Source organism: Peromyscus leucopus, chromosome 3 (genome assembly GCF_004664715.2).
Source record: "Peromyscus leucopus breed LL Stock chromosome 3, UCI_PerLeu_2.1, whole genome shotgun sequence".
Classification (NCBI taxonomy): domain Eukaryota; kingdom Metazoa; phylum Chordata; class Mammalia; order Rodentia; family Cricetidae; genus Peromyscus; species Peromyscus leucopus.
Window position 1 is genome coordinate 58,278,087 of NC_051065.1, and position 21,473 is coordinate 58,299,559.

Consider the following 21,473-nt stretch of genomic DNA (forward strand, 5'->3'; position numbering starts at 1 on the left):
GAGGTTGACCTCCAGCACACATGTGTACACACACACACTTATGTGCACACATACATAGACACAAGCACATCATACATACATACACACGCAGACAAATTTTTTAAAATTAAAAAATTAAGCCACAGAAGTCACATTTGGGACTTACTTTGGCTAAACTGAGGATAAAATAAGCATCAAAATATTTAATGAGTTATAATCAATTATTTTCAATAAGAACAGAAAACAATGGGCTGGGCATGGAAGAAATGCTGAAGGCATGTCAAGGAAATCTGGCACAACTATGACTATGACGGAAAATAAGAAATGACATTCAAAAATTCTCAAGTGTGTTGTGGTACACTTCCTATCCTAGCACTCAGGGGCAGGAAGGTGACTAGTCTGAGGATAGCCTGGGCTAAATAGAGAATTCCAGGCTAATTTGGGTTACATACATAGTGAGACCATCTAAAAAATTAAAAACAAGGACTGGACTAGGCCCTCTGAATGTGGGTGACAGTTATGTGGCTAGATCTGTTTGGGGAGCCCCTAGCAGTGGGACCAGGCCTTATCCCAGGTGCATGAACTGGCTTTTTGGAACACATTCCCTAGGGATACCTAGGACACCTTGCTCAGCCTAGACACAGGGGGGAGGGGCTTGGTCCTGCTTCAGCTTAGTATGCCAGACTCTGTTGACTCCCCAAGGGAGGCTTTACCCTCTATAAGGAGTGGGGGGGGGAGAAAAAAAGGGAAGGAGGGGGAACTAGGATTGGTATGTAAAATGAAAAAATAATTTTAAATAAATAAATGAAAAAAATTAAAAGCAAGAGGCCAGCAGCAAGATGCCTCAGAGAGTAAAGGCACTTGCTGCCAAGCCTGAAGAGGGTGTTGGATATCCTGGAACTGGAGTTACAGGCCATTGTGAGTTCTCCAACACAGGGGTTGAAAAGCAAACTCTGGTCTTCTGTAAGAGTAGCAAGCACTCTTTTTTAAAAAAAAAATATTATTTTATGTGTATAGTTTTATTTGTTTATTTGTTTATTATGTATACAGTGCTCTGTCTGCATGTACACCTGCAGACCAGAAGAGGGCAACAGATCTCATTATAGACGGTTGTGAGCCACCATATGGTTGCTGGGAATTGAACTCAGGACCTCTGGAATAACAAGCAGTGCTCTTAACCGCTAAGCCATCTCTCTCCAGACCCTTGACTTGACTTTAATTATCATTTAGAAGCAGCATCAATGAAATTAAGTTAGAAGAACTATGGAGACATACCTGAATAAAGAAATGATTAACTACATACTAGAGGGAGTATAGAAGACTTTCCCAAACTCCTTCCTTCCCTCCTTCTTTCTTTTGGGAGGGGTAGGGTCTCATATAATCCAGTAACTCAGACTGGTCACAAGCTAGGTCACTATGTAGTGGAGGATGACCCTGAACTTCTGGTCTTCTTACCTCACTCTCCCTAGAGCTGGGATTACAGGGATGCATCACCATGTCCATACAATTAAGCTGCATCTCTAGCCCCAAGTTTTTATATGTTTATTTATTATATAGAGGTCATGTTTGAATATTATAAAATTAATATGAACATATAATTGGAAAAATTATAGAGATTAAAAACATGAAGAAAAATATTATTTTTGTAGGTGGCAATAATAAACTTATACTAAACTTGGTAAACCAATAATGATTAATTCATCTAGGAAAAATAAAGAGGGAGGCCCACAGGGTAGTGATGTTCAGTCAGGCTGGGGTGAAAACAAACTCGCTCTAACTTAGCAGCATGAGGCTGTAGGTAGAGAAGCACATCCTATTGTAAGTTACCACCTGAATGCCAATAGGAGAGGCCCAGGAAAGGTTTCAACATGTTTCTGCCTCAATTCATTCATCTGTAGCTCCAAAAAGAAATTACTTTTTAATTTACTGTATTAATTTTAGGAATTCAGGGTATCCTTTTCCTCAGAGAACATGTAACTCAGCAAAGTCTCAGAGGAATGCAGCTGCTACCTGTTCCTAAGGAGCTGCTGTCTGCCCTTCATTAGCAAGGTGACCACGTTAAGAGTAAGCTGAAGGAGAGACAATCTCTAAAGGTGACTGAGGTACTGGCAATATACCTCAGTGATAGGAATACCAGTCTAGTCTGTAATAAGGCCCTGGGTTCAATCTCCACCACTGAAAAAACAAACAAACAAAGTAACTAACTGTGCACATGTCTGAAATCCCAGCACTCAGGAAGGAGAGGCAGGAAGATTAGGTGTTTGACTAATACCAACTTCATCTGCTACACAGCAGGTGCATGACGGGTGACATCATTCTGTATGCTGTGGAAATGTGTTGCTTTCATTGGTTGATAAATAAAGCTGTTTGACCAATGGTGAGGCAGAATAAGGTTAGGTGGGACATTCTTTTTTTTTTTTTAATTTTTTTTTCAAGACAGGGTTTCTTCATGTAGTTTTGTTGTTTTTATTTATTTATTATGTATATAGAAGAGGGTGTTTATATATTTATTTACTTATTTATTAGGTATATAGAGGGGGCACCAGATTTCATTACAAATGGTTGTGAGCCACCATGTGGTTGCTGGGAATTGAACTCAGGACCTCTGGAAGAACAGTCAGTGCTCTTAACCTCTGAGCCATCTCTCCAGCCCTATGTGGGACATTCTAACTAGAGAGAGAGGAAGAAGACAGAGCAGAGGAGATGTTGCTAGCTGTGGCCAGAAGAAGCAAAATGTAAAGGTACTGGTAAGCCATGAGCCATGTGACAAAGTATAGCTTTATAGAAATGGGTTAATTTAAGATATAAGAACTAGCTGGGGTTTCTGGGATTCCATTTCATAATTAGTTACTACAGCTAGCACAGTGGAGACCCTGGCAGCAAAAGTAGCTACCACAGTTAGTTAATTTTTCATTTTATTGGGCATGATAAATTTAATTCAATAGTTATATACAATTCAATTGGCTTTGAAAGTTATAAATTTATAAACTCAAGATCCATTTGCTTTTGGGATACCATCTTACAAGGACTCCAATTTGCAGTAAGACTCGTTAAGGAAGGGAATGGCTCAGTTGCCTTTAGCCTACTGGCTATGGGTGGGATAGGACCTCTGTTGGTCTTTTCTGTGTCGAACACACAGATTACAAGCCCAGTGCCACTTTGAGATCTTTGACAGCAGTTAACTTTGCAGGTCACACACGATTGAGCCTGTATGATAATGAGTGTTCAGAGTCGGGTAATGCCTGGGGGGGGGCGCTCACCAACCTAAGACAGAGCATCTGTGTGGCCTGGGCAGGCGTCTCCATAATGGGTAAGGTGACCTGCTGGTGTCCCACGCAACCTAAGTCAGAAGCTCATTTTCTAGTAAAAGGGGGACCTGTAGGGTGCTGGCCCCCATTTTGGGTGACTGTTGCCTCGCTTGCTGACCTTGACCTTGATATCCTCCCTATGCTAATTCCCTCCCAGGTTTCACCCTCCTGAATGCTTAAGGGAAGTTCCTTGTCTGTGTATCCTGCATAATGGGCATTAACAGCTTAGATTCAAGATTGTAAAACATCGGTAGCGAACTTCTGCCCTCTGGGGTTCTCCCACTGTGCTGTAAGCCTGTATTTAAGACCTTCAATAAATGACATTCAGCAAAAAATAAAAAAATAAATAAAAAAGAGCTAGCTGGGTGGTGGTGGTGCACACCTTTAATCCCAGCACTCAGGAGGCAGAGCCTGTGAGTTAGAGGCCAGCCTGGTCTATAGAGTGAGATCCAGGACAGGCACCAAAACTACACAGAGAAACCCTGTCTCAAACCAACCCCCCCCCAAAAAAAAAAAAAAAAAAAAACTAGATAACAAGAAATCTGCCATGGCTATAGTTTAAAAAATAATATTAGCCTGTGTGTGTTTATTTGGGTCCAAGTGGCTGCGGGACCGGCAGTTGAGAGAGATTTGTCCTAATTGTGGGCCAGGTGGGACCACAGGAAAACTTTCAGCTGCAGACACGCACGCACGCACGAGCGCGCACGCACGCGCGCGCACACACAGAGACAGAGGGGGGCAGGGAGAGAGAGAGGGAGGGAGGGAGGGAGGGAGAGAGAGAGAGAGAACAAAGAGATGAAGAGAGCACATGCACACTAGCCAGCCTTTTACATGGTGGTATGAACCCATAATTCCAGCATCTGGGAGGTTGAGATAAGAGGATCATGAGTTCAAGACCAACTTCAGCTACACTTCAAAAGAAGAGATAAGAGTTTGTCACAATTGTGGGGAGTGCTATTGTTGTTAGTGGGCAGAGCCAGGGACCTGTAGCCCTCAAGTACAGGACAGTCACTACACTAGAAAACTGCCGAGAGAGAACCCCGGAGGGGCAGCAGGGGAGAAGTGCAGTACAGTGGTGAAAGCATTCACTCGCTCACCTGGCATCCTCACGGTCAAGCTGCAGCCTGGGCTCCGAAGCCGTACAACCCTGGGCAAACTACTCAAGAACACCAGGCCTCAGCTTCCTTGTTTATAAAATGGAAGAAGGAATATCTGCCTCCACAGCACCACGTGGATTAATGAAATGATACGGTCAGCCTGGTGCTGGCAGGTTGCAAGCATTCAGTGGCTGGTACGACTATGAACTGTTATTAGGAGGAGAACTCACAGCGGTCTGAGCAGTGATGTGCGTACAACCCACAATTTTGGCTCCAGCCAAAGGCTTTTCTCCTTGGGCTCTCTTCCGTAAGGCCATCAGGGCAGGCATCTCTGAAAAAGCCGGATACAAACAGATTATGAAACAGCGAATGAGAGATAAGAAAAAAAAACAGAAAAATTGCTCATTTAAGTTAAGATCATTCCCTTGGTCAGCTTCTGTTAGATGTGGTTCCTGAATGTTCTCTGAGAGGCTTTCAGAGACAAATGTTCTCCAGTTTTAGTCTCTAACTGCCAAGTCTTCTTATCCAGGGGTTTCTTCTAGAGTTTCCTCCCGCCCCACAGTGTTTCCTCAGCTCAGATTCTTTTAAATGTTCTTCAGGAGGTGGGCATACCGACTCATACCTATAAATCCCAGCACTTGGGAGGGTGAAGGCAGGGAGCTGCCTCAACTTCAAGGTCAGCCTAGGCTACAGAGTTGAGGCCTTGTCTCAGATAAATTAATAAACACAAAATATGGTTTAGTGTTACACTGAAATTTGACAAGCCTGCTGACCCAGGACGTATTAACACAACAAAATGACACAGGCAGGTCATTTACTTCTTTACCTTGTTCAGCAATTTCAATTTCTCTGCGTCCAAACTCCGCCTGTTTGATGTTCTTGACACAGAAGTCACTACTTCCCTTAGAGTTCTTTTGCTGCTTGTCCCGAGGGGATGTCTCATCATCAGAGCTATCTGTATACGAAGCAGCTGGAACACAAATAAAAAATCCATCAGGGAAAAGATTAGCTTCCTCCAAAATTCCAAACCACTGGGGCCCCACTAGTCATTAGAGCTACACAAATTAACACCTCTAGGAAGCTCCTTAATGAAACATGGAGTTGTACCATTCATCATCATCTGTGCAAGGTGCTCTCCACGGTTCTGAGAGGGCAAGTTGAGAGAGCGGCAAAAGGCATTCTCTCTGGGTAGCACTCATTTGGAATCTAGTGCTAGCTTTTCCTTTTGAACACAGAGAGGTATAATACTTGAATATGCAAAGAGAGGGAAGTTGCCCCACGAAAGGCACAGGTTAAAGTTCTTAAGCAGGCCAGTCATTAACCCATGGGTTTCTAGCCTCATAACCACCCCTCTGCCTGCTGTTTAGATGCCTGAAGTAATTTGCTTTGTAGTACAATAACTGCATCGACAAGACCTAAAAAACAAGGAACTCATGGGAAAGTAATTAAGAACCATACAGAAGGAATTTGTCTGACATAACAGAGCTGTGTTTCTCAGGACTGGCTCTGATGAGGCAGAACTATTCTTGCAGACCCATTCAGACACTGCCAATCCAGTGTGTTACCCTCCTTGACTAACTAACCTCTGTAAGAAGGAGTTCTTGGTGTTTCAGATTCCAAAGCAGCAAAGAAATAGCCTCTTTTGGTACACTGAATACACACCACAGCAGTGTTCTCAACCTTCCTAATGCCAGTTCCAGTTCCTCATGTTTTGGTGACCCCCCAACCATAAAATTATTTCGTTGCTACTTTGTAACTGTAATTTTGCTACTGTTGTGAATTGTAATGTCAATATCTGGATTTTCCGAAGGTCTTAGGAGACCCCCAAAAGGGTCACAATCCATAGGTTGAGAACCACGCACGCACTAGAAGGTAAAAGGCCACACTTGATTGTGGCCAACAGGCAGTTACTGCTACTGAATTCACTGCCTTAGTGGAGATCTTTTTAGTCTTCATATTTGCTAATCATTCGCTAGATGGTTTGAAGTATTTCTTTCTTGGTTTTTGTAACAGAGGATAGGCTTCCTAATCCTTGCAGTTTGGGGAGGGTGGAGGACATAAAACATGATCCACAGAGCATCTACATTCTCAGTGAAGTCAGCACTGCCATCAGTTCTAGGGAGAAAGCTGCAAAAGCTCAGAACTGCTGTGAACCTGGTGCTCTGATCTACTTAGGCCTAGCATTAGAGCATTTCTGGGATTTCTTAGCAGAGGGTCTATCTGGGTGGGGATTGGAGGTTGGACTGTAAAAGGCAAGTCTGACCTTGCCCAGTTAATCAGGCACAGTGCTGCATACTGTGGGGTCAGCAGGGGCTAGAGGATCTCTCTTTCCCTGGAAAACTGCCTTAGAGCAAAGTCCTAAAATGAGGGCAAAGGAATGAACATGTGCACCAGGGGAGGTGAAGGAATTAGTAAAGCCCCAAAGGGACTTTTGTTCTTACAAGGAACTAATCTGCACAAAACCTTTTGGTTCCTCTCCTAGGGTAAGAGAGCTCAAAGTACTTTTGGCAACAGAGCTAGAAATAGCTTTCTGGGCATCGTCTGTTTCATCAGCCAGTACTCTGATATAGTTTAGGAATTACAGGCTTACCGGACCATGCTTCTCTCACCTGAGAGAAAATGATAACAGATTCCCCAATCCTGATCCAAATTTACAAGGAAATTGAATTTGAAAAAGGAGTTTATTTTTAGAATATTTTGAAATTTCAAATCCTTTTTTCAGAATCATGATGCTTTTTATGTCTTTAGAGGCAAACAGTAATTGGCAAGACCAGGCTGCACTCAGGAGACAGAGGTAGGAAGATCAGAAGTTCAAGGCCAGCTTGGGCTACAGATGGAACTATGTCTCAAAGTCTGAAAAATAGGAAAGAAATTAATAAGGCCAGGCACAATGGTGAACACCTTTAATTCAGCACTTGGGAGGCAGGTGCTGGCAGGCAGTGACTAGAAGGGTTGAGACTGGAGTCCTTACTCTACCCAGACGAGTTCTCCCTTCCTAAGCCTCTTCAGCTTCTAAGGATGAATGAGGGGGAGTAAAGTAAACTAAAACAAACAAGTCAGTATTCCTTTAAGAGAAGCACCCCAGCCGGGTGGTGGTGGTGGCGCACGCCTTTAATCCCAGCACTCGGGAGGCAGAGCCAGGCGGATCTCTGTGAGTTCGAGGCTGGCCTGGGCTACCAAGTGAGTTCCAGGAAAGGTGCAAAGCTACACAGAGAAACCCTGTCTCGAAAAACCAAAAACCAAAAACCAAAAAAAAAAAAAAAAAAAAAAAAGAGAGAGAAGCACCCCAAATTAAACTGTGTTTGTTTGTTTGTTTGTTTGTTTCGTACATGCTGTGGCTATCCTGGAACTAGCTCTATAGACCAGCAAGGCTGGCTTTAAATTCACAGAAGTTCTCCTGCCTCTGTCTCTCACGAGGTAGGATTAAAGGTGAGTGCCACAACACCTTGGCTCTAGTTTTTGCTATTGGTCTTTTGTTTCCAATTTAAAGAACAAACCAGTCCCATTATGTCCTCATGCTATAGCTGAGGAAACTGGTTCTTACTTCCTTTTCAAACAGGGTCTCACTATGTAGCCCTGGCTGTCTCAGAACTTGCTATGCAGAAGAGGCCGGCCTCAAGCTCACAAAGATCCATCCACCTGTCTGCCCTCAAGTGCTCATAGTACATGTACCACCATGTCTGGCTTTACCTTCTTAACAGTAGTCAGCTAACACCTTTTTTTCCCCTGAGCCAAGGGTCTTCTCCAAAGCCTTTTATCCAGAGCTATGGTTGGTACGTACAGAAAGAAGGCAGCAACTGTCTACACCGCACTAATGTGTGGCTGCAACAGTGACACCCAGGTCAAGAGAAGGGTCCTGCTAACACAGTGGGAACTTTATTCAGCTAATGTGGCATGCCTGTACTTAGTATTGAACAGACTCATTTTTTGCCACTTTTATTTTTTGATAATGCATGCTATGTAGGCCAGATTGGCCTGGAACTCTCCGTATGGCTCTGGCTGGCCTTGAATTTACCTGCTACTATATTTTGAAGAGTTTCCACAAATATTTGTAAGCATCAGCACACTCTGAAGCTCAGGTATTAACAACGAGCGAGTGGCGCAGCACTGACGGCGACACAGTGGTGAGCACGGCTGCCTTCCCAAAAGGAGCCCATCGGTGACCTCTCGGAGGCTGGGGCCTCAGCTCCAGCCTCATTCCCGGGTTTCTATTGTCCTAGTATAAAGTTGGGAATACAATAGATCCCCCCTCTCCATAGACTCCCTCTTTCCCTTACCTACCACTGATAAGAAATCTTAAGAGGAAATGAGATAATATCCACAATGTTTCGGTTTTTAGGCAGAAAAGACCATTCCCTAAAGAGTACAACATAATTTTACTATGGGGTGGTCTCCTTTCATTTTCAAGAACCAAAGCATAACTCGATGAATCCACAATCGATCCCACTGCACGTACGCACACCCGTTCTGTGGCCCAAACCGGACTGACCGTTGTCTCCCAGCAGCTGTGAGGCTGTGGGAACTTGTCAGGAGGCAACGCCTAGAACGCTGATTGAGTTGGGCTTATTGAATTAACTAAAGTCAGGCAGTTCCTCTTGGGCCCCATCTATTTATCTGTAATGGAAATAACAGTAGGGACCTGTGTTTGGATGGACTGTACAGATACATGACTTGAGAAGTATGTGAGAAGTTATGTTAGCAGCCAACACAAACAAACACAATTTTATTATTTGGAAAAAAAACCTTAAAATCTCTCAAGATTTCTAAGTGCCAGTTACAGTGCAGCACTTCGTTCTTTCTCATCTGTAACCAACTCATAAAGATAACATTTTCATAAACGTGTCACTGAGAATGGTCTCAATCTGAAGAAAAGGTTAGTCTTTTCGCTTGCTTTTATGATTTTTTTTTTTTTGCTTAATAGATTTTTATATTTAAAAAGTGCTGCCAGGAAGCAGAGACTGGCAGATCTCTATGAGTTCAAGGCCAGCCTTATCTATAATAAGTTCTGAGACAGCCAGGGCATGTGGAGAGACTGTCTTGAAAAACAAATTATAAATAACTAAATAAATTAAAAGTACTGAGTTTATGGAAATAATACTTCCTAGAGATTAGGTCAGAAAATATCATGACTACTATATGCATAGACAACATTTCTGAAAACTATCTAGAATGTATCCAGATGAGCATATCTGGGTTAGTATAATATCCTAAAAAGACAAGGAATAAAAATGGCAAATTTTATTTCTAAGTAAAACATTTAAGTACTAGAGATCACGTAAGGGCTTAAGCTTATTGGGAAATAAATAACTGGATAACCTAGGCGGCCCAGTCGTTCAAACGCTCGCTCTGTGAGGCCAGATGGACATCTGCCAGGGACGCCACTCTCACACAACTCCAGCGTCCACCAGGTCACAGCTCTACTTCTGTCTCCAAAACCAGGGTTCTGATTCCCTGCTCCTCAATTAATATCCTTCGACAGATATAGTAGGCTGACAACTTTTGACTTATAAAACCTTCAGTTTCCCCTTTCTCATTGTGGGCGGAGATTAGGGTAAATGCAGGTCGGGTGTCGAAGGTCATCTCTAGATCATCTTTCCTCAGTTTCCTGTCATCCTCACAGCAAATATTAGCATCTACTATGAACCAAATACTGTTTGATGTGTTAGAGAGACACCTGTGATACAGACACACCTGAGACAGAGACAGGCAAGGCTCTCATGCTCATGGAATGCACATCTGTATTTGTGCATGCATATATAGTGGCATAAAACAAACACATGATCATTTTAAAACATAAAGATGGTGTCTTAGAGGTACTATTGCTGTGATGAAGCACCATGATCAAAAGTAAGTTGGAGAGGAAAGGGTTTATTTGGCTTACTGGTCCACATTGCTGTTCACCATCAAAGGAAATCAGGGCAGGAACTCAAATAGGGCAGGATCCTGGAGCCAGGCGCTGATGCAGAGGCTATAAAAGGGTGCTTGCTGCCTACTTTCTAGCTTGCTCCTTATGGCTTGATCAGCCCACTTTCTTATGCACAACCCACAATGGGCAGGGCCCTCCCCCATCACTAATTAAGAAAATGGCCTATGGGGTTGCCTACCGCCTGATCTTATGCAGACATTTTCTCAATTAGGGTTCCCTCTTCTGATGCTTCTAGCCTGTCCAGTTGACATAAAATTAGCCAGTACAGATGGCATTTCATATAGTTCAATTTACAAGGTTCAAATTTATCAGGACAAGACCAGTTAATATCATTTATCAATAGGCTATATACAAGCACTCCAAGCTTACTTGGAAAGCAAGGTATCACCCACATTCTTCTAGGTACACAGTATTTTTAAAGTATTCTCTCTACCTAAGGTGCTTGTGTGGGAAGGTAGGCATTGGATTCCTTTCAGGAACACAGATGTATGGTTCTGGTCATGCAGGGAAGAAATTGAGCTGGAGTTAAAATTTTAAATCATTATTTATTACTGATCTTTAGACCATGCCAAACACACACCTTAAAATGTTATAGACTACTTGACAATTCATTTCACATTCTGGCTCTGTCAGAAACTGAGACTTCAATAAAACTTGCAGTTCCCAAGAAATCCAGAGATTCCATCCAGAATTTTGGTTTCAGTTTTAATTCACAGTATTTTTTGAAGGCTAATTATCAAGAATGATTGGCCTTAGATAGATGGAAGGTCTGTTGCAGATACCAATTAACCTTGACAAGGGGTTAGGGCAGCTTAGCACTCACCTGAGCTGTAGCTGTCAGTAGATGACTGAGAGATGGAACGAGACAGAGATCGACGCCCAATTTTGGTAGGACGCTTGTTGAATTCCTGCTTCTGGTCAGCAAACTGGATCTGCTAAAAAAAAAAAAAAAAAAGAAAAGAAAAGAAAAAGAACCCTTGTTATAGAAAGGAAAAGAACTTTAGTTATACATCTTAGTCGTGTTCTATTGCTGTGAGGAGACACTATGACCAAGGCAACTCTTACAAGAGAAAGCATTCAATTGGGGGCTTGCTCTCAGTTTTGGAGCTTTCGTCCATTATCACGGTAGGAGCATGGCAGCATGCAGGCTACACTGTAGTAGTAGCTAAGGGCTACATCCTGACCCATAGGCAGAGAGGAAGAGGGAAATGGGCCTAGCATGGGATTTTGAAATCTGAAAGCCTACCCACAGTGACATACTTCCTCCAACAAGGTCACACCTCCTGATCCTCAAATAGTGCCACTCCCTGATGACTAAGCATTCACATATATGAGCCTTTGGAGGCTATTCTCATTCAAACCCGCACTTTATATAGGAAGAAAACTCATCTCTATTTGGAGGAAGCAATTCATTCACAGCTTATGTTATTATTATAGAATGCAGTTTATTTGCTTAAACAAACCCATATGTGGAATACAAAGACTCTTTGGAGGCTGAGGATGTGGTTCAGTTGGTAGCATGCTTTCCTTGAATGCACCAAGACCTTGGTATAGTCTCTAGCACTGCCTAAACTGGGAATGGTGGCACACCCCTGTAATTCCAGCACTCAGGAGGTGGAGGCAGGAGAATCAAAAGTTCAAAGTCATGTTCAACGACATGGGAGTTTGACCCAGACCCTGTCCCCTCCTTCCTCTCAAAAAAGTATAGCTGAAGTATAGAGGGCTTCCTCAGCATGCAAAAAACTCTGGAATGATCCCTAGCACTGAGAAGGGCAGAGGGGTGGGGTGGGGGATGGGAGAAGACTTCTTTGGAGCTGAGTGTGGTAGCACACCCCTGTGATCCCAACACTCAGGAGACCAAGGCAGAAGGGACACAATGAGTTCAAAGTTGGCCTGGGATGCACAGTGAAAACCTTTGTCTCCAAAAGTAATAAAACAAACAACAAACAAACAAAAAAGGACTTTTTTGGAAAGAAGAGTAATTTTTCATTCTTCACCAATTTCTATCATTTAATGACTATATACTTTGTACATTATAACTGTGACACAGAGAGAAGCAGTATTATGATTAAATTAAATTTTTAGGAAAGTAAGTCATATTCAGGAATACTTTCTATTGTTTCACTGAAAATGCAAAGCTGGAAAAAGAAACCTTTGAAATTCTCTGTACATCCACATATCTAGATGAGAAATCAGCAAGGTACAAAAAGACAGACGGTCTTTCCTCGAGTTTGAAGCTTCTTAGTGTGGTATGCTAATTTTAGAAAAGGGTTTTCATTCAGACAGAACATCCTACATTTTCATTGAAATCCTGGCCATGCCATTCATAAGCTTTGTGATGTTGGTCAAGATGATTTTGTGAACGTCATTTTCCCATAAATACAACAGAAATGAAAGTGCTCCATCCCAGGTTTGGAGAGGGTTAAAAGAGACAGTGCCTGGTCTGTGAAACACAGCAGAGATTTGATCAACCCACTAACTCCTCCCCCACAGCAGGTAACCATTTTAATTTGCTGAAGATTTTCTAAGATATGTTAGCTTTTTAGATACCAGTAAATGAACTAATTTTTAATGCTTAGTACCATAAAATACTTTAAAAGCCATACTCTTGACTATTAACAGTGACTACAGATGTGGAAGGAGTAGATGATTGGACTGATTATATACTCAAATCACACTCTGGAGGTTTTATTTGAAAAATATCTGATAGTGACTTTCTTGTTAATCTTCTCTACAGTTGATTGTTGCTGCTGGTGCTTTACTAATCAAGGTTCCTATCACTTACTTTATTAATAAGGTTTTCCTAACTGAACATTTATTGACACAGTTGCTTATGTGATTCTTCTGGATCCAAGGTGGCACAAAGAAAAATTTACAGAAAAGAATAAAAAACCTGACAACGGATTCTAACTTTTGTGATAAACAAATGGATGCTCCATAGGCAGAAATTGGAAGGAAATCAGTGGCTGCACCTCTAGCACCTAGAGGTAACTCCTGAGTCACTGAGCACTGAGACAAGGGGACTAAAGCCAAAAAGAAAGCTTAGCACTCGCTGCCTCTGAGGGAAGGAACAGCATTTCCACAGCTATAACAAAAAATAAATAAGAAAAGCCTGAAGCCATGCTTCAGAGTTTGCAAATTGTTTTCATTGTAACAAGGCTATTCATTGGGTTAGGAGCTCATTGCAAAATGAAAATGACAAGTTTGATTATTTTGGTAAAGTACCAATTTATTCCAAAAAGAATAAAGTGCCCTTTCTATGTACTCCAGCGGGAGGTCCATGAATCTTTATGGACTTCTAACACAGCATTCAACACACTGTCTTCCTTTCTGTATCCTGTAAGCCTGTGAATTACAGGCTCCATATGGGCTGCTTTTTATTCACCCTTATATTCTCAGGCACAATCAGATACTTGCCATATCCTATGCACCCAATCATATGCTGAATCAAGGAGCCTGGAGGAGCTGATTCTATCCTCACTGTCTGTATCTGAGGGAATATTAGTGAGCATAGTTAGCATTAAGTCTGCATAAGGTAATTTTAAGGGTTGAAAAAGCTGGCAGGGGAAAGATGAAGAAGCCATACAAGTTGGGTTCAAATGACCTTGAAATGAAAGTCTTTCCAAAGGCCACAATAATGCAGTGTCTTCAGCAGTGCCCCACTTAAAAAAAAAAAAAAGCCTAAAAGATAAATCTCATCTCAGATATGGAACACTGCCTCCCTCCCTATGCCAACCACACACACTGATGTAACAGCCACATGTGTGTGCACACAGACACGCGTGTGTACATATCTACCACTAGAGGGGAACTGTCACTTCCTCTGAGTTACCCCTACTTAGTCCAGTAACATGAAGTCACACAGACACCGGCTGCAATGTCACTTCAAGTGTGTCAGGAGTGTCTTGTCCTATAGTCTTTCAGCTGTGGTAATACCTAAGGAAATAGGCTGTACATAGCAAACAGGTCTTGCTAATTCTCACTAAATTCAAGGCCCCCTCCCGTGTTTTTAATATATAAGAATATTAGTGAGAAACTACTTAATACAGTAAGTTAAACAATTTCCCAATAAATATGGGTTTACTTTTCATTGATAACTGAAACATGAGTTAAATGAGGCGTCTCTGGTACCTTCACCAGTACCGTCCCACTCTGTAAAACAATGATCTGCCCGGCCAGTTAAGGCCCCCTGGCAGCATCTCCCAACATTTACCTAACTTTCCCAGCTTGTGCAAAGCCAGAGTCCCTGCAGGCAGCCCTCCTCTCCCACCTCAGCACTGCCTAGCATCAAGGCAAGGGAGGAGAGAAGCCGGAAGGAATGGGTAGCTCACCACACTCCGGAGGGAAGGATCAAGGCCGGACAGGAGGGGAAGGAGAGTACAAGCAGCTTGCCTCAGACAGTAATGGCCGCAGCAGCCGCAGCAGCAGCAGCAGCAGCAGCAGCAAGACTGGCAAACAGGAGCTTAGCCTCACCTGGGCTTTAATCCCAGAGTTGCTATTGACAATGTATTTCTTCTTGCTGCTCAGCATACTGACCCTGCGAGCCAGTAGACTGTGACATTACCGGCAGAAGGCCACCTCTTTGGTCCAAGGACCCTTGTGGTCAGGCTTTTAAACTTTCCTCATCAGCAATTCTGTTGGCTCTGGTTCCAGCTCACTACTATTTTTTTCCTCTTTTGAGGGGGGTGGCTATCTCTGAAGCAGCTCCAACCACCCTTTCAGACTTACAGCAGGATTTAATAAGGAGTTCTCTTAGCGGCTCATCAGCCATTCCCAAGTCTGGATGTTTGGCTTTATTATTATTTTTCCCAACACATCATTACACAGCTCCTCTGACCTCTAAACCTTAACAAGCCCCTAAACAAGGCCTAACATACATGCATACATCAACGGCTTATTTATATAACCCGTGCACTTTTTCCTGCTATAATTAACTTGCTAATTAGATTTCCTTTTAACTTTACCTCCTTCTTTTCTATGTCAGATGATTTTAGTTAGCCTCATCTCATTAGAAAAAAATTAACTACAGAGCCACTGAAACAATGAGGGAATTTACAAAGAGAAGAAAAAATATTATAAATGGTCAGGCAGCCCCATTCTATATATACACTGCCCTTGAGGTTAGTCAGGCAGGGGACACTAGATTCAGCTCTAGTGAAGAGCTGAAATCAAATTTCTCATTTTATTATTATTATTTTTGTTTTACTCTCAAGTCTTTCCTTCTTTCCTTAATACTTAATTGTGCATTTAGTTATTTAGACACAGAGTCTCACAATGCAGCTCATATTGGCCCTGAAACTTGAGGATCTTCCTACCTCAACCTTCCAAAGGCACCACCCTGCCCAAGTTTGCATGTTTTCTATACAGATTTTTTTTTTTTTTCAAGACAGGGTTTCTCTGTGTAGCTTTGATGCCTGTCCTGGATCTCGCTCTGTATGTAGCCCAGGCTGTCCTTGAACTCACAGAGATCAGCCTGGCTCTGCCTCCCAAGTGCTGGGATTAAAGGCGTGTGCCACCATTGCCAGGCCTCTATACAGATTTTTTACATTCAGTACCTAGTTTTATCTCAAGACTGATGCTTACTTAGTATTGAGCAACCCATTCACTTTTTCTTATTAAAAACAAAAGCATATTTTGAGGCTAGGGAGACGGCTCAGAGGGTTAGGGCCCTTGTTTTGCAGGCATGGGGACCTGAGATGGAATCCTCAGCATCAATGGAAATTGTTGGGGATGGCTGTGTACACTCATTACCCTAGCACCTTGTTGTGGAGACGTCAGGTCCTAGGAGGTCACAGGCCAGCCAGCCTAGTGGAAATGGCAAGCTTCCAAGCTTCTGGGTCAGGGAGAGACCCTGTCTTAAGTCAATAAGGCAAACAGCAATAAGACACCCAACATCATCCTCTAACTTCTGCTGTGCACATATAGTGGCATGCATATGCACATACAGTGAGTTTTCACATGCACACACACATGCATACACACACAAAATTTTTAAAAAATGTGTTTCCCGCCGGGCGGTGGTGGCGCACGCCTTTAATCCCAGCACTCGGGAGGCAGAGTCAGGCGGATCTCTGTGAGTTCGAGGTCAGCCTGGGCTACCAAGTGAGTTCCAGGAAAGGCGCAAAGCTACACAGAGAAACCCTGTCTCGAAAAACCAAAAAAAAAAAAAAAAAAAAAAAAAAAAAAAAAAAAAAAAAAAGTGTTTCCCGGAAGGTGTGATCACAGGGAGAATTGCTATGGGATGGTCTTTCCGTACACTGTGAATATGTGTTGCTACCATTGCTTAATAAAGAAGCTGCTATGGCCTGTGGCAAGGCAGAATAGAGCCAGGTGGGGAATCCAAGCAAAGATACAGGCAGAAGGAAGGTGCAGTCAGAGCAGACACTGTGAGCCACCGCCAGCAGAAGCAAGATGTGAGAGAAAAGGTAATGCCATGAAGCCACATGGCAAAACATAGATGAATAGGAGTGGGTTAATTTAAGTTGTAAGAGCTAGCTAGCAAGAAGCCTGAGCCATAGGCCGTACAGTTTTTATATGTATACAGTAATTAATATGAGCCTCTGTGTGTTTACATGGGACCAAGCAGCTGCAGGACCAGACAGGACACAGGAAAACTTCTGGCTACAGAGAATTTATCACTGAGTTCTCAGAATCACAGCAACCTTATTACATGCCAAATAAAGAGTCAGCCAAATAAAAACAGAACTGTCTTATTTATTGTGATTTCTGAAAGGAGCCCGAGGAATGCTACACTTGATGCCTGCTACAGATTTGGGTGGGGATATTATTTGATGAGAGAGAAGAGAAAGAAAAAAAGAGAGGAGAGGAGAAACTGCTTGCTGAGTGTAAGAAAAGTCAAAATGATAGCTTGTTTTCCAAGGATAATCTTTCTTTCTAGAGAGAAGATCATATTGCATAGTGTTCACTGTTTTCTCTGAGAGAAGAGGTGGTGTGCTACTGTGTATCACATGCCCATATGTTACTTCTATTAGTGTATGCAAAAGTCTTTGAAAAGACTTTTTATTACATTTATTTTGTGTGTAGGAATGGTGGTCAGAGGACGAGTCAATCCTCTCCTTGTATGTGGCCTCTTAGGATGACACTCAGACCCGTCGTCAGCTTGGCAGCAAGTGCCTTTACTTGCTGAGCCACCTCGCTGGGCCATGTACAAAAATCTAAGACATAGGTGTTATTATCTTCATCTGACAAACAGCAAAGCGGTTTTGTTGTTGTTGTTTTGGTTTTTCGAGACAGGGTTTCTCTGTGTAGCTTTGCGCCTTTCCTGGATCTCACTCTGTAGACCAGGCTAGCCTCAAACTCACAAAGATCCGCCTGCCTCTGCCTCCCAAGCGCTGGGATTAAAGGCGTGTGCCACCACCACCTGGCTGTTGTTGTTATTTAAGTAGTGATGCTGGGAAGTAAACTTATAGACTTTGGTGTCATAGGCAAGTATTTCTGCCAGAGTTTGATCTCAGTTCAATCTCCAGAATTCATGTAAAGAGAGCCAGTTTGGTTTTTAATTCCAGCACTTGAGAGGCAAAGACAAGCAGATCCCTGGGGCTTGCTGGTGAGTCATCCTAGATTACCCGGTGAGTTCCAGGCCAGTGAGGCTCTGTCTCAAACATAGGTGGACAGTGCCTGAGGAACGATACTTAAGTTTGCCTTCAGCATCTACATACACACCACCACCACTACACACATAAAATGTACACCAACAAAATAAGGGTATAAGAGGGCTTTGAGGACTACATAAGGATATACAAATCTAAAGAATATTTCTATTCTTTTAAGGCAAAAATTCATAATCTAGAATATACAGATGTCTATAATCCCTAGAAGAGATAGCATAAAGGTTTATGTTTCATTGTCAAGTAGAGAGAGTTCAAATATTCTTGAAGACATCTCTTTCCAAGCAAAATGAACAGTCTAAACAAATTCTTTACCTACAAAAGGGATTACTTTTGCCCCAAAGAATACTGCAACAAACTGTGTGGTGATGTATCATGTCCCCCAATACACTGTATCTCCCAATAAAATAAAACTTGCCTGGAGATCAGAGGAAAAAGCCAGCCACTATATAGATGTCAGGCAATGGTAGCACACGCCTTTAATCCTATCATTCAGGAGGCAGGGATCTGTCTGGATCTCTGTGAGTTCAAGGCCACACTGGGAACAGAGCCGGGTGTAGTGGCACATGCCTTAAATTCCAACACTAGTTAACCATGGAGGTCTGTACAAACAGACAGGAAGTGACAGAGCAGGGCAGGAAGAGGAAGTGTTGTAGTTGGACAGAGAGAGCAAATCAGATGGCAGAACAGCAAAGCATATAGGTGTAGGTAGACAGGAAGTAACTCACTTTTGGAAGCCTTAGTTGGTGAGGTGAGGTTGGCATGTAGCTGTTCCTATTCCTCTGATCTCTCTCAGGTTTTCTCCCCTATATCTGGCTCTGTGTTTTCTATTAATAAGACTGTTTAGAAATTTGTCTACAGAACTGGCTCTGTGTTCAAGAAGGTTAAGCAACCAGATTTCACATGGAAAAATACCAAGTAGGAGAAAATATTACAATGTGAAAACTTAACAACAGTTACTGTTATCTCCATGGATCCAACACAGATATTTTACCTGACAGGAAAACCTAAAGATTTATCAGGAAAGATAAAATATATTAATAAATCTTTACAGAATGAGTTCTCCAACTCCCTAGCAGTTTAACTGCCCAAATAAGGCTAAGAAAATCCTTCACATGAAAACAGGCTTTGGCAGGAGTTTCCAGTGACTGATGGGAATGTCACCTAGAAGGTCTACCTTGTCATTTATTGGACTTGGGGTTGTATTCCTGCAGCCATATGCAAGTATTCTTGCCTGGATTTGATTTTAGTTCAATCTCCAGAATTCATGTAAAGACCAAAGAGATACAAGCAAAGAGTATGGCCTGAACAGTTTATCAGTTACAGGACACAGACGTCTTCCTTTGCTGGTGACTACTAACAATGGATGTGGGGTGGGAGGATGTAACTCTGCTCTGCGTTCCTCCAGAAAGGCTTGTGAGAGGCCTCTGTGTTCGCTGGTAGCAAGGCCATGGCACCGGTGAGCTCATTGCACTAATGCATACACTGAAATGTAAGGCAGACATTTGCAAAACTTTCTTGCTATTTTGGCCCCATGTGGGAGCTGTCTCCAGAGTTTTCTACTGGGGACTAAAAGGCACTTCTGCATTTACAGGTGAGATCTGGCAATCGATAGGCAATGCACTAGAGGTGCACAGTGGCTAAGTGCCGGCCAAGCAGCTAGCAGGGTCACCTTCAGACAGGTCAGAAGTTAATGACTTGTGCAGTATCTGAAAGAGAGCTTCAAAAGTCTTTGACAAAGAAAGATAGCCAATGAGCCAATGCCATTACTGAAGACAAGCCTCTCCCTCTGTTCCCCACTGCTTTCCTACTGAGTAGAAGGACTTTCCTGGGCTTTGAAATGAAGGGCTAAATGAGAGAGACATAAAAACATTTAAAATGGTCTCCACACACTAGGAAGCCCTAGGTGACATGCCTTAAAACAACAGTCTTAAGTCCCTTAGTCGTTTTCCTGTCACATAAACAGAAAAAAAGGTGAATGGATACAGACTCGGGAGCAGCTCTTTTTGAGAGGGTCTATCACCAGGGGACAATGAGGACTGTCCTTATAAAGTAAAAGTTGTGAGGAACTTTGTATTGATCTGGAATGGCGCAGCTATGTTCAATAGGGTTCTTCTGCGGTATTCCTTTACAGAAACACCAAAATGTCATACCTCACTGTGGTCCCTCCTGTAACAAAACCAAGTTTCCTACTCTTGCTTGTTAGTACTAAGTAGCTAGAGATTCAAAAACAAAGAAGCAAAACCAAAACAAGAATTAAAAACCTAGCCAGAATAATTAAGTGAATCATTTCCAGTAATCTAAATCACTACATTTGAAATGATTCTATGGATAAATAGAATTTTTTTCCATATTTTTAAAATGAGCACAATGTTCTAATAAGATATTTTTAAAAACAACAGCAATAGCCTCTATAAAAATATCATAGTATCAAAACAATACTCAAAATTCTCTGCTGAGCCTTTGTTAGATGTGGTATATATTTAACCATTGTTTTAATAGTTAATTTTTCAAGTCCCTAACTCCATAAACACTAAAGAGAACTGAGACTACGTTGTAAAAGTACAACAAGTTTACATTAAGGAAATACAGGGTCCAAGAAGTCCGACTAAAGTTTTAAGAAACCAGTTAGGACATTAACAAGTTTTTTCAGATCTCCAGTTAAGGGCTCCTGAGGATGGCTCCTTAGATAGAGGCACCTGCTGCCAAACCTGGCTGATTTCCAGCAAGGGAGAGCTGACTCCTGCAAGTTGTCCACTTGGGGGTTGTGACATGTACTCCCTCCAATAGTAAAATACAATTTAAAAGGTTTCAAAATCAACAGCTGAAATTGAATCTAGAAAGTTAGGTTTGTTGTCACTATTCTTGGTTTTTGAGACAGGTCTGCTAGAGCCCAGGTTGGCCTCAAACTCACTATATAGCTGAGGCTAGCCTTGAACTCCTGATCTTGCTGCTACCCTCCACATGCTAGGACGACAAGCCTGTGCCACCACGCTCCACAATGTTTGATTTTATGTGTTAGTTCTTATCAACAAATATCAATTTAATTATTCTTTTACTAAAACTCTCAGGCAAATATGGTATCTGGGAGAACTATGTGAAGAGAAGTAAAGTTCTTGCCTTGTCAATACACATAGAAGAGCTGACTAGAGGGAAAAAATAGACAGGCGAGGGAGAAATGTTTAAATTTCTTCAGAGACTGGAGAACCCAACACTAATTTACAACAATAATTTACAAGTTCTAGGTCTGTGTCCTCATTTTCCCATATTCTTTCTTATTTTATTCCCACAATTTAGCATTAACTTGAAAGAGAATACAAAACAATCGAAGAATAACCCATCTGTGCAGTACACTGGCATAGTAGGTCAGCCCCCGACCACCTGAGCAGCCAGGTAATCACTGCCCTGGCCTGCCTGCTCTGAATTAAGAAGCAGGAGGGACCCAGGGCACAGGAGCTAATCAGAAGAGTAATACTGTTTTCCCAGCGTAGATCTTAACAGTGGTGGCTTCTCACAGATGGCCCTTGTCACCTGT

At 42.4% G+C, this 21,473-nt stretch overlaps 1 protein-coding gene across 7 annotated transcripts in view; it reads right to left on the reverse strand.

Annotated features, from left to right (window-relative positions):
* The window catches only part of Ahcyl2 (adenosylhomocysteinase like 2), a 169,982-nt gene that overhangs the window by 40,465 nt on the left and 108,044 nt on the right, over nucleotides 1-21,473 (reverse strand). For 2 of the 7 annotated variants that reach the window (XM_028866191.2, XM_028866195.2), the window contains exons 2-4: nucleotides 11,134-11,242; nucleotides 5,211-5,354; nucleotides 4,615-4,715 (exon numbers count right to left, since the gene is read on the reverse strand). In XM_028866191.2, the coding sequence (XP_028722024.1) occupies nucleotides 4,615-4,715; nucleotides 5,211-5,354; nucleotides 11,134-11,242 (354 nt within the window). Of the gene's footprint in view, nucleotides 1-4,614; nucleotides 4,716-5,210; nucleotides 5,355-11,133; nucleotides 11,246-14,641; nucleotides 14,743-14,783; nucleotides 15,314-21,473 lie in introns of those variants that run through there. The other 5 variants (XM_028866189.2, XM_028866192.2, XM_028866194.2 and 2 more) reach the window with 4 other exon arrangements.